The following is a 12,032-nucleotide window of genomic DNA, read 5'->3' on the forward strand; positions in this document are numbered from 1 at the left end:
GAGATAATGAGGAAGAAGTTACCTTTAAAGAAGAATAAAAGATTACACAATTCATAAGTGAAAATAAAAGGCTATCTCTCTCAATAAATTTAAAGCTCTTGTGGGACTATATATGTTCAACTAATTTTGTACTTATTATCATTTTTGAAGCCACATATAGGATTATCAGTTGGTGGTGGACAAGCTCCTCTTATGTGTAAATGGCTAAATGCAGTCAATTTTTATATGTATGATGTATCATATCAAGTTTAATGAAATTTAATCTAACTCCTATTCCCCCAATAAGTAAATTGAATGCTTTATTAGGTACTAACTTCTACTATATTTTTCAATATTTAATTTTAAACTAAACAATATATGGAGTTACAGAAGGTCAATATCTTGACATCTTGTTTTTTTATTGATGCATACAAAAGTAGAGGAGGAGAAAATAAAATCGAGTTACGAATGTCTTTGGTTTCAGTATATAGTACATTAATTCACGTGTGGTTCCTAAAAGTACCCAATTGGATTATAAGTTTTATATATCACTAGATGAATACCCGCGCTACGCGCGGTTTAAGTTTTATAAATTTCATACTTTTTACTTTTTGTTAAAATACTGTATGCAGATATTTTCTTCTAATCTTTGTTTTCATGCGTTAATGTTGAAAGTTAAAATTTACATAGACATCAGTTTTTGTTTTCATATTGCAATGAATATTGATGTCTTCTACATTTCGTGTACCTTTTGTTCGTTTTGCATAGTGATGCTCATTTTTCCAACAATTTTTATTTTTTAACTCCTTTTATTTTTAGGTTTATTTCTGCTCCTTAAATTGTATTAGTAATTCAATTAAAATGAATAAATGACCAACATAGTTTAATCCATCGATAATTACATTGAAGTGGAGAGTGTATTTTATATATTGTAAGTTTTGGAAATGTCATCAATAGCATGATGGAGCTTAGGTAGATCTTATTAGATGTTTAAAGAAACATGTAATGTAGAAGCGAGTGAAATGATTTCAAATTGTGAGTAGTCTCAAACAAATGAATCTTAGCAATCTAATCGAAAGGAGTTTTAAAAAACTACACATCAGAGTCAAAATGAAGATGATTTAAACGAAATAAACTTAAGATCGAACACAAATTTTTAGTTGATATTATAATGTTCGAATGAATATAACAAAATGCATCATAAATTTTATTTTTATTTTTAATGATATGTTGTTACAAAAATGGAGATAAAGAATAGACCCAACCACCATATTTCAAATGGAGAAGCGCACGTCTTGTCTCATATATGCCTCGACCCACGGGAAGCAGTATTTGGTCTTGTACGTGCAGTGGTAGCTCTGAAGCGTTTTCCTCTTCCTTTACCATCACAAACCTGTTCCCCTCTATTAGAGACTACACCAATCAACGTGACAACAATAATAGATAAATAAACAATGGCTTGCAGTTAGAGCTTTCTTGCTCCATCAAATAACTATCTATCTTGCATACTTAGGACATAAGCACTTTCTAGTGAAACAGGTAAGCAATTCAAACCACAAGCATATAACCAAATGCCCATATACCATAAAAATAGAATGGCATTATATACAACAAATAAGCTTTAGTAAAAAAGACAATACCAAACTTGCACCCAAACACTCCATCATTTGGTAGTAAGATCTACCATGCAAAGGAGTATGCCCTTTTCCATGATTCGGAGAAATAATATTCGGTCTTGAAAGAATAATCATTAGAAAAATTATGACTTCAAAACTCATGGTTCCTTTATGGACAATAATCTATTAGGCAAAGACTCGTTTATTTATTTTCGAAACAGGCACACCGCTCTGGTATGACCCTTCTTATTCCAATAGACGTAACCTATAGAAGGTGAACCAATTTTAAGAGTTACACGTGTCATTCTCTTGTGTGCTGATGTGTCAAGCTGAGGGAGAGAGTTCACCTACTTTCATATATATGATTTCAGAAGAGAAGATGTTGAGCGAAACAATTAGAGCACAAGGTTAGTCGTAGAATATTCTTTAAAACAAACTAATCATATTAATGCCAACGAACATGCACACGTCTAATTTTCTAAAGAGATAAAAACCCATCAATCGTTTTCTAGAACCTTGACTATATATATCCCCGTCATAATCTTGGATTTACCATCGTTTATATATATATATATATATATATATATGAATCCCTTGATTTTGGATTCTTTCACATATGTAGAAGAGAGATTAGATTTGGTCTCCTTCAGAAGATCCAAACTTACAAAACTGAAAACAATTTATAATATTCAAAGATTAGGATTTTTTAGGGGGAGACGTACGATACTATTCTTTGAGTTGCCACTTCCTCATATTATATTAATTAGACTATTAGTCAAATGTAAATTTTTTGAACAATTTATTTTACGTTACTTACGTATAAAATTAGTGTTTAACTTTATTTCCATTATATCAATTCAGAATATAAGAACACATATAATATCAATCCAAAACAAATACTCCAAAATATAGGTAAGAGGCATATATATACACCCCGGCCCTCTGAAGTTGTAACTAGCTTGTAAAGAACATACACCGGGATGTGTGGGCTCTACGACCTAATTAAAGTGTGCATACTCCTTAAACTGCCAAATGTCATCCATGTTCCACATTGGATCTTGTGTCACATCATCCTCGTACGTAGAATCAGCCACGTGACAATCTTGCAATGCTAAAATGTCTGAATTGCCCATAAAGGTCACCATGTACTCCTCCTCTAGGCAAGGGAAGGAGCTGTAATCTTCACTCACACATTGACTACTACTCCCTCGTGATCCGTCCAAGTACAATGAACATGTTGTTTCAATATCAGACTCCATGAATTGTGAATTTTTCTTGAGATCTACCGACATAGAAGTGGAAAAATCCATGTTGGAACAATCAGGAGAGAAATTGTTGTCTTGTAAAACCGGTCCAAGTAAATCAGGAGGAGTAGCTTTAGTGTTGGTGTTTGAGTTATCTTTCATCTTGTGGATCAATCTTGGAACCCAAAAGCTACGGACAACTTCCAAGAACTTGTGGCTATTGGAATCGATGTTGAGCTGGCGTGCTTGTTTCTGAACTCTTGTTCTCCAATAGTTTTTTATATCGTTGTCTGTTCTTCCGGGTAAATACTTCGCAATTTTCGACCACCTACGTAAACATGTTACACGTAAGATTATTAAAAGAACTATAAAGCTAAAGAGAACATATTAAGTACTTATTAAAATGATTAACGTACCTATTACCCCATTTAGAGTGGAGCTCGAGGATTAAGAGTTGTTCTTGAGGAGTGAGATTCCCACGCTTTATGTCGGGTTTAAGGTAATTCAACCATCGCAGTCTACAACTTTTTCCAGTTCTCTTTAGCCCTGCTTTTTTTTTTTGATAAGAAAAAGTTCAAATTATACACACTCTTTTCACCACTTGCATTTGGTTGTAAAGCATGAAAACGTAAAAGAAAAGAATATTACCAGAAGATTTAGCGAGAAGGTTCCATCGGCCTTCACCGTTATGGGAAATGTAATTGGTGAGAAGAGTGTCTTCCTCAAGCGTCCAAGGTCCTTTCCTCTGCTCTGCACCCTCGTCATTTCCATTATACCTAATTGTATTTGACATATTTGTTTCCCTTTTTAATTAAATATTCAGTTTTTTAAGGTTTGTTGTGGGTAGAGAGAGAGGGGGAGAGATAAAAGAGAAAAAGAGAGAGGCTTTTGTGATTTGAGTCTTGAGAAGTGAAAGTGAATGCAATGGTGGTAGGGAATTTATAGACTCGTGATATTGGATAATGTTCGTACTTTCTTTTATAACATAGATCATATATAGATGCCACACACCCAAGTTAAACCACATATATTTCTTTTTGAAAAGAAAAAAAAAATTATGATTATAATTCACCCACTAGATTGCTATACAGTTGTACTGTTGTTAAATATTAACATAGCATCTTTTATTTTTGTTTTTATGTTTTTCCAATACAAACATTTTAATTTTTAACGATTTAAAATAAATATACTGTTTGTGTTTGTCAATGAGACAGGGAGGACGTGTTGTAAAGACTAGTCAGTAAATCTACCCTTGAATTTTATGGGTTTACGTTTGTGTTCTCAGCCTTACAATACACCATGTCAAATATATATTCTTGTTAAATCGTCTGTCAAAAAAAAAATATATATATATATTGTTATAAAAATGTCCATGGTAAAATATAACAATGGTGGTGAAGTAAAAATATACCAGTCGTAATCTACTAATCTACGACTATGAAACTAGATAAATAAAAAGTACACAAGCATTTAAGTTCGACGTATGGAAAAATCAATCAAATCTTAGGCACCGGTGGAACTCTTAGCTAATAGCTTCATATGCGAAGTCACCATCTCGGATTAAGATACTCTGAAACAACACGTGTCATTCTTTGGAACTATATGTTCCTTCTCAAATTCTTGATAATGTGAGAAACATATAAATCAACTCGTTCATATATAAATCAATTCGTTTTTAAAAAAAAATAAACATATTAATAGCACAATCTCTATTTCAAGATAAGTTTAGTGGGGCAAAACAAAAGTGAAAAGATAGAAAGAAACACATGGAAAGAAGAAAGGAACAACATGGGTGGAGACAGCATTACTAAATTAAGATTTCTTGATATAGAAAGTTATTAGTGGTAAATCGTGCCCATCAGTTTCTTTTTCCGGAAACCCGTAGGTGGTTGATTGAATGATATGATCTAAAGTTAGAATTACGATGGTGTTGTTACACCGACTCATTAGAGCCGATGACGACACGTTGATTAAAATTTTCTTGCAGACAACTAAAGCTTTAAAGACCATATTGTCCACCAATAATGAAAATTTTCTAATCGGATCATGAACTGGTTAACAGAGAATCATATCTAGGACTAGGAATACTTGGCTCAGTGAGGGACTGAGGATTTTGCTCCAAGTTGATATTTCCATTCACCATTTTCTTTTTGTTTTGTAATTATTAATGTTTCAGTTGTCCTTCTGTTATTCTCCGTTTTTTTTTTACATTGGCTGAAAACAACGTGGGCCAAAAAAGGCATGTAAACATTTTGTAATTTCTTATGCATTTGTATTAGTAAACTAGGCCCATTTAATTGCAATAATTTATCAATTAATTTATTTCATCATCCAAACATATGTATTTTTGTGATGATTATTGCAAGTTGATGAATTTTATATGAAATTAGATGAATTAAAAGTTAACAACAATATTTTATCGATCCCTAAAACGTTTACACCAAAAATTATTCAAAAAACCATATTTTAATTTTTTTTTTTTCCAAAAATATCATCACTAATTTAATTTTCTAAAAGCATCTCAAGAAGATTTATTTTTAAAAAAAGTAGGAACATTAAAATTGATTTTCAAGAGTGTAAAATTTAATTTTTTTGGTTTTGGGTTAACTATTTTAGATTTAGGGTATAGTTTTAAAAGTTGAAAGTAGTTTTAGTTTTATGGTAATTATGAAAGAAAAAACATTTTCATGGTATTTTTGAAAAATACAATTTATAATAATACTTTTCTGTAAAAAAAAAGTTTAATGGTAATTATGAGATTTTCTTTCCAAATATACCATTATAAATTTTAGTTTTCTAACTATACAAGTTCTCTTTTTACTGTCGACTTTTTAATAGTTATATAGCAGTATCAAAGCCTTACCAAGAGCTGGCTAAAAATGCTAATGCTAGTTCTGACTTCTGAGACTGTTCTCGAGGAGGTTTTGATCTTCTTGCTCAATTGGAAAAGCAGGAAGATGAGGGAGGAGTGGAGAAGATTGGTATGGTTGAGTTGCATGTTTTAGTTTATCTTGCTAAAATATTGGGTCAAATGATGTCATTCCAACCTGAACACCTTAAATATGTGCTTGAAAACCATGGAGGTCTCAAATGATTGAAATTCTTATGACACCAGTTCATGATAGGCCAGACGATTTACATGACAAGATGGGAGTCTTGGAAACTGAAATGAATGATATTTCAAACCGTCGCTCTTGGAGGAGCATTGTTTCTTATCATGCATGTTACCAGCAAATGCAGAACATGAGTCAGGATCATGCATTTTGCGAGCATCTACCGCCCATTCCACAACCCAAGAAGTTACAACACAATTCTGACCAAGGTCCTGTGGATCTTAGGCGTCCTCCCGTGGGCCCGCTTCCATCTCTCTACCGCCGCCCAATTGAATTTATATATAACTTAAATTTATATATTCTCTAAAAATTTTGTTTTTCAAAAATATCATAAACACAAAAAATTATATTCAAAAATGTAAAATTTAAAATTTTAGATTTTTGTTAACTATGTTAGATTTCGGATATAGTTTTGAACGTTGAAAGTAGTATTAGTTTGTGGTAATTTTTGAAAAAAATATATTTTAACGGTAATTTTGAAAAGTATAACTTATAATGGTATTTTTTTAAAAAGAAAATCATTTCAATAGTATCTATATATTATGAGAATGGCCCTCAAACATTTACTTCTTTTGCTTTTGACAACACAAAACACTTAAATTGATGTTGCATTTAAGTGGATACATATTACGGTAAGGTAAGAAGCCAAACAGGAAAACAAAATAAAATTAATGTGAAAGCGAGATATTCCCAACATAGAACTATTAGTAAATTGGATAGTTGCCTCATTATTGATGTAAGAAAATGGTAAAAGTAGTAGTGAAGCTAATCTTTATTGATAAAGATGGGCTTGGATTTTTCTGCCTCCTCACAATCATATCCATGTCATCAAAGTCAGATTTCTTAATCTCTATACTTAAAACATTTGATTGAAAATTTTAACCACATATTGTGAGGTTAACGTTAATCTTAAACATTAGTCTCGGAGAGAAGTAATTGCACATTGGATCAGTGATCCACACTATGTTCTTAAGATCCTTCCAACCACCCAAACCTATTTTGAGGAGAGGACTTTGAAAACTGATTCCTTCTGTTAGTTATAACATGAAATATTTTGTTTACCATTCTTATCTCTTTTTACAATATATATAGTTTTAAGTCTTACCAAAACATTTTCAAGTATATATTTTCGGTAACTTGCCGATCGAGCCGCTAAGTATAATGTTTAAGTCGTCGTACTTAAGTTTTTGTTTGATAGCCTAATAATGCAAACTTGTGATGATCACTCGTCGATCATTAATGCAATTTCTTCTGCTTCAATTTGGCACCATACTTGTTACATTAAAAGGGATACTCAAAAGATCCCGGCAAGTTAGATATATCTAACATTGAACATTGGTCCCACAAAATCTACTGCACAGTGGTAAATGGAAACCTAGCAACGAAGTGTCTCTTTGGTCTCACACGTTTCTTTCTCATTCTCACAAAGTCACACAATACAGGCGCAAATAACCATACCATTTAAAAAACTAAAAACTAATAATATAAATTATTGATCCCGTCTCTATCTATATAACAATCACAACTCAATGCAAGTTTTATGTCTTAGAGTAAGAAAACAAAGCTCAAGAGAAAAATATTAATATTTTGATTTGTAGTAGGGCAACTCTAATGGCACGGTTTGAGCCATATCATTATAACCAAAATCCAGAGCTAATAAATTTGGACTCACCAGCTTCTACTCCTTCCAGATTCATGCTTTTCTCCGATGGAGCTTTAGTTGATGCCCATCACAATAATTCTCACTTCTCACAAAAATTATTGCACGGTGACGACTTTAATTTTTTTTTTTTTTTTTGGTGTTACAACATCTTTTCATATCCATCTTTTAAGCATATAGATAATTGTTCCCAAAGTTGATAATGCTAGAACTTACAGGTGATTCGGGAAGAAAAGGCAATAAAGGAGTGAGTGGGTCGAAGAGAAGAAGAAAGAGGTTGGAGGAGGAAAAAACCATGAAAGAAGATGAGACTCATCAGAAGCCAAAAGATGTTGTCCATGTCCGAGCTAAGAGAGGTCAAGCTACTGATAGCCACAGCTTGGCTGAAAGGGTAATTCTACAAAATACATACTCAAACGTACAACAAACCTAAATTTTCTTTAGATTCATATATATCAAAACTGAAAAAATGGCTTGTGTTGTGGAATGCATAAAGGTACGAAGAGAGAGGATTAATGAAAGGCTGAAATGCTTACAAGACCTTGTTCCAGGCTGCTACAAGGTGATTAAACATTTTGCGTCTACAACTCCCTAATTTTTGGTTTAATAATTCAAATTAAAACAAAAAATCTCCTTAGCCAAGTAGTTCTACAAAAATTCGACAGAATGCCAAGTTTTCTGATGCTATCTTTTTTTAATAGTTTAAAACTCATTATAAATATAAACTTATTATTTAATACTAATCTGTAAAGCTCAGAATATGTCTAACTATTAAAAAATATCTCGATGAATCATATGACTGAAATACATGGAAATAATTATTTTTCTTCTATACGGGACGCCAAAATCTTAATCATAGAGGTTATGGCAGCGTTACTTACGTAAATGAACAGATAGTTTTAATTAAATAAGGGACCCTTTAAATAATCTAATGTATAACAAAGTTTTTCTTTGTCTTCATAAAAAATGGGTTTATTCTTTTTAATGACACTCAAACGTGATGATGATGCAGACAATGGGAATGGCAGTGATGCTTGATGTCATCATAGATTATGTTCGATCACTCCAGAATCAAATCGAGGTTAATTAGGCCATTTCACTCTTCATTAACCATTTATTTTTTGGTTTTGAAACTTTTTTTTTATATAACCCAATAATAATTAAATGTCTTTATGCTCTGGCCTCGTGCCTGTCTTCAGTTTTTGTCGACGAAACTCTCTGCGGCAAGTGCTTACTACGACCTTAATTCTTTCGACATTGAGCCAACGGATATATTTCAGGTAATTATCACTCACATATGACATGAACACATGATTAAGCTATACAAATATTATTAATAGAATTGTGTTAATATTATTAAGTTATTGTGAAAACAGGGAGGGAACATGTCTAGTGCTGAAGAGATGGAAAGGATTCTCATTGGGACTCAGCCTCCTAATTTCAGTTCAACATTGCCCTTTTAATCATAGAAGTATCAGAGAAATTATTCTCCTTCTCTAAGACTGAACTGAACTCTATAAATAAGGACTTAATTACCATATCAGTATACCATTTATCATAAGTTGTGTTAACCTTATCAAGCTTATCCATATATAGTATGAACTGTTGTACCTTGCTAATTATAAGAGTAAAGATATGTTACAAAGATGCTATATTTTGAAGTAACATATAACATTTTGATATTACAAGGAAACGAGAGACACAACAATTAGACATACTCACACTTTTGACTTGCAACAATTTTGTTATGAGAGTCACTAAAGGCAAATTTGGGTCAAAGCATCAGCGATGTGCTTCATCGGTGGTCGTTTCTCGGGGCTAGTACTAACGCAAGCCATTGCAATCTTCAGTACAGCGATGACCTCTTCTTCAATCTCTGTGTCATCAGGCACCAAATAAGGATCCAAAATGTCTGACATCTCTTTCTTCTCATCAATACACATCTGAATCCACTTCACTATTTCCATTTCCGATTTACCAACAAAAACTATAGGTAACCTTCCCGTTATCATCTCTAGCAAGATCACCCCAAACGAGTATACATCCCATTTCTGTGATGGCTTCACTGTTGCTTTCGCCGCTTCAGGAGCCTGGTAAAATGAGCTCAAGTTTGCAGATGGTCCAATCGATGAGGCGCTCTTGTTGGATGGTCGGTCAACTGTGGTTGATTCCAATGTTCCAGCAATGCTAGTGAGGTGCATGAGTCCAAAATCCGAGATATGAGGCTCCATATCCTGTCCCAAGAGTATATTGCTGAGCTTCAGAGATCCATGAACATACTTTTTGGGGCTAAACTCATGAAGATACACCAACCCTCTTGAGATTCCCCTCATTATCTTTAACCGAACTCCCCAAGACAGCGGCTTGAATGACACCATTCCAGGATTCCCTAACAATTAGACACAAGACAAAACTGAGTTTCATTCAACACAGACAAACAACAATATGATAAAGGTTTATTTAAGTATGTACCATGGAGTGCATTGGCAAGACTTCCGTTTGAAATATAGTCATAGATGAGAAGCTTCTCCTCGACTGACCAATAATAAGCTTTAAGACTAACGATATTCGGATGCCTTAGCTTCCCAATCGCTTCAACCTCTGTCTGAAACTCCTTGCATCTTTGAGATCCTCCTTCTCCCAACCTCCTAACAGCTACAGTTAAGCCATCTTCAAGAACAACTTTATACACAATCCCGTTCCCGCCTTTTCCAAGAACGAAAGCTGAAGCCTTGAGAAGCTCATCTAAATCCAAAGCCATATGTTTATCCAACAGAACAAGATCCTGTCGTTGTGGCTCAAGTGTTTCCGAAGAAGGTGACTCTGATCCTTCTTTTCCAAAACATAAAGAACTTTTCTTTTCTTTCCCTTCTTTCTCCAACACATAACCTTCCTCATCCACGCTGTTACGTCGCGCGCAAATCTTCAAGTAGCAACAAGAGAAGAGAAATCCCACAATGCAGATTCCAATGAAATCACAAACCACAATTGCAACAATAGCAGTTATACTCAAACCTTCTCCTTTCTTTGACTCACCTCCACTTTGGTCGTTGTTATCAGGTACAAAAGGGTGAGAAGCTGGAGAAGTGTCTTTATCTGACAAACAAGGATCTTTCAAAGGAGGGCCACAGAGCCTCGGATTCCCCAAGAATGCAGTTGGACCTCTGTTAACTAAAGCACCAGTTTGTGGGATAGGTCCACTCAGATTGTTGTAAGCTAGATTGACATAAACTTTCTCAGGCAAATCCCCTAAGCTAGCTGGTATAGAGCCACTAAACGAGTTATGAGACAAATCAAGAGTACCTTGCAATCTAGTCAAATCCCCTAAATCATCAGGAACAAGACCACTGAGATTGTTAGAAGAAAGGTCAAGCTTCTGCAAAGAAGCCAAAGCATGACCAAATCCACTAGGAACAGAACCAGTGAGATTGTTCTGATTCAAATCAAAGCTCCTAAGCCTCTTACACCTCAAAACCGATTCTGGGATCGACCCGTTAAGAGAATTACGAGAAAAATCCAAACTTTGCAGGAACTTTAGGTCACCAATCTCATTTGGGATAGACCCAGATAAGAGATTACCATAAAGAACCAAACTTTGAAGCCCTTGAGCCTTGAAAAGCTCAGCAGGCAAGCTCCCACTAAGCTCATTGCTTCTCAAATTCAAATGGCGGAGATTAGTGAGTACACCTAGAGATGAAGGAAGGAAACCTACAAGTTTCTTCCTTGGGATGCTAAGAGAGACGACAACCTTGTGGTCATCACAAGTGACTCCATTCCAAGAACAAGGGTCTTGATCCTCTGAGTTCCAGTTACTCAGAGAACCATCTGGATCTCTTGAGATAGAACGCTTGAGAGTTAAAAGAGCAAACCCTTCGTCGTTCAGAGCATTCAATTCGACATTGAAGTTCCAGATAAGAAGAACCAAGAACAAAAGTGATCCCACCGACATTTCCGAGGAATCAATGAAAGAAGTTGGACAAGAATTAACTTTTTTTGGTAAGGGAGAAATCAAGAATAGTTTTTGCGGAGATTGATGGAGAGAAAAAGAGAGAGAGAAGTGAGAGTGTGAAAGCAAGAAAAGGAGAGTGAGAGACGTTGATAGAAGATTCGGCTTCCTAAGTTGGACCTTTGGACTATTCTCTATCATCGTTAATATCCCCATTTTATTTGTTTGGTTATCAAACAATTTATTTTGTTTTCAATTGATTATTAAGAATCTGTTTTCATTAATTGGTAACGTTAATTATAATCAATGTTGAATTAAATGAAATAAAAATGTTTCGAAATATACAGAACTTGAGAATAATGATGACAAATGTACAAAACAGAAGCTCTTGCAGACACACATTCATGCACTTTCTTTATAACGAAAGTGAACCTTACTTATGCCAATTTTTTATCTCAAACAATTGCATTATAC

General features: G+C 34.0%; 3 protein-coding genes across 4 annotated transcripts; 1 reads left to right on the top strand and 2 right to left on the bottom strand.

The window, feature by feature from the left end:
* Window positions 1-2,420: 2,420 nt before the first annotated feature.
* LOC104756969 (transcription factor MYB62-like) lies at window positions 2,421-3,807 on the bottom strand. 2 transcript variants are annotated; one of them, XM_010479643.2, is made up of 3 exons: window positions 3,488-3,807; window positions 3,256-3,385; window positions 2,421-3,167 (listed from the first exon to the last, which is right to left on the bottom strand). In XM_010479643.2, the coding sequence occupies exons 1-3, from the start codon at window positions 3,630-3,632 to the stop codon at window positions 2,594-2,596; spliced, it is 849 nt and encodes a 282-aa protein (XP_010477945.1). In that variant the 5' UTR covers window positions 3,633-3,807; the 3' UTR covers window positions 2,421-2,593. The 2 variants fall into 2 exon arrangements, with proteins under 2 accessions (XP_010477945.1, XP_010477944.1); XM_010479642.2 differs by having other exon boundaries at window positions 3,256-3,388; window positions 3,488-3,769.
* A 3,578-nt stretch (window positions 3,808-7,385) lies between these two features.
* LOC104756970 (transcription factor bHLH75-like) lies at window positions 7,386-9,264 on the top strand. Its single transcript, XM_010479644.2, has 6 exons — window positions 7,386-7,720; window positions 7,831-8,003; window positions 8,109-8,174; window positions 8,625-8,693; window positions 8,812-8,892; window positions 8,989-9,264. Exons 1-6 carry the CDS (start codon window positions 7,564-7,566, stop codon window positions 9,073-9,075), a joined length of 633 nt encoding a protein of 210 aa, XP_010477946.1. The 5' UTR covers window positions 7,386-7,563; the 3' UTR covers window positions 9,076-9,264.
* LOC104756971 (receptor protein kinase-like protein ZAR1) lies at window positions 9,206-11,786 on the bottom strand. Its single transcript, XM_010479645.3, has 2 exons — window positions 10,085-11,786; window positions 9,206-10,001 (listed from the first exon to the last, which is right to left on the bottom strand). Exons 1-2 carry the CDS (start codon window positions 11,772-11,774, stop codon window positions 9,370-9,372), a joined length of 2,322 nt encoding a protein of 773 aa, XP_010477947.2. The 5' UTR covers window positions 11,775-11,786; the 3' UTR covers window positions 9,206-9,369.
* Between the last annotated feature and the right edge of the window lie 246 nt (window positions 11,787-12,032).

Source organism: Camelina sativa, chromosome 17 (genome assembly GCF_030686135.1).
Source record: "Camelina sativa cultivar CO46 ecotype springtype chromosome 17, ASM3068613v1".
Classification (NCBI taxonomy): domain Eukaryota; kingdom Viridiplantae; phylum Streptophyta; class Magnoliopsida; order Brassicales; family Brassicaceae; genus Camelina; species Camelina sativa.

Bases quoted from the DNA above. Each gene is read 5' to 3' on its own strand.
- LOC104756969 (XM_010479642.2), bottom strand. From the start codon at position 3,632: ATGTCAAATACAATTAGGTATAATGGAAATGACGAGGGTGCAGAGCAG. The intron at 3,389-3,487 runs GTAATATTCTTT...AAAAAAAAAAAG, and splicing joins CCTTCTCGCTAAATCTTCTG to CAGGGCTAAAGAGAACTGGA. The intron at 3,168-3,255 runs GTACGTTAATCA...ATGTTTACGTAG, and splicing joins CACTCTAAATGGGGTAATAG to GTGGTCGAAAATTGCGAAGT.
- LOC104756970 (XM_010479644.2), top strand. From the start codon at position 7,564: ATGGCACGGTTTGAGCCATATCATTATAACCAAAATCCAGAGCTAATA. The intron at 7,721-7,830 runs GTGACGACTTTA...TAGAACTTACAG, and splicing joins CTCACAAAAATTATTGCACG to GTGATTCGGGAAGAAAAGGC. The intron at 8,004-8,108 runs GTAATTCTACAA...GAATGCATAAAG, and splicing joins GCCACAGCTTGGCTGAAAGG to GTACGAAGAGAGAGGATTAA.
- LOC104756971 (XM_010479645.3), bottom strand. From the start codon at position 11,774: ATGGGGATATTAACGATGATAGAGAATAGTCCAAAGGTCCAACTTAGG. The intron at 10,002-10,084 runs GTACATACTTAA...TCTAATTGTTAG, and splicing joins TCTTGCCAATGCACTCCATG to GGAATCCTGGAATGGTGTCA.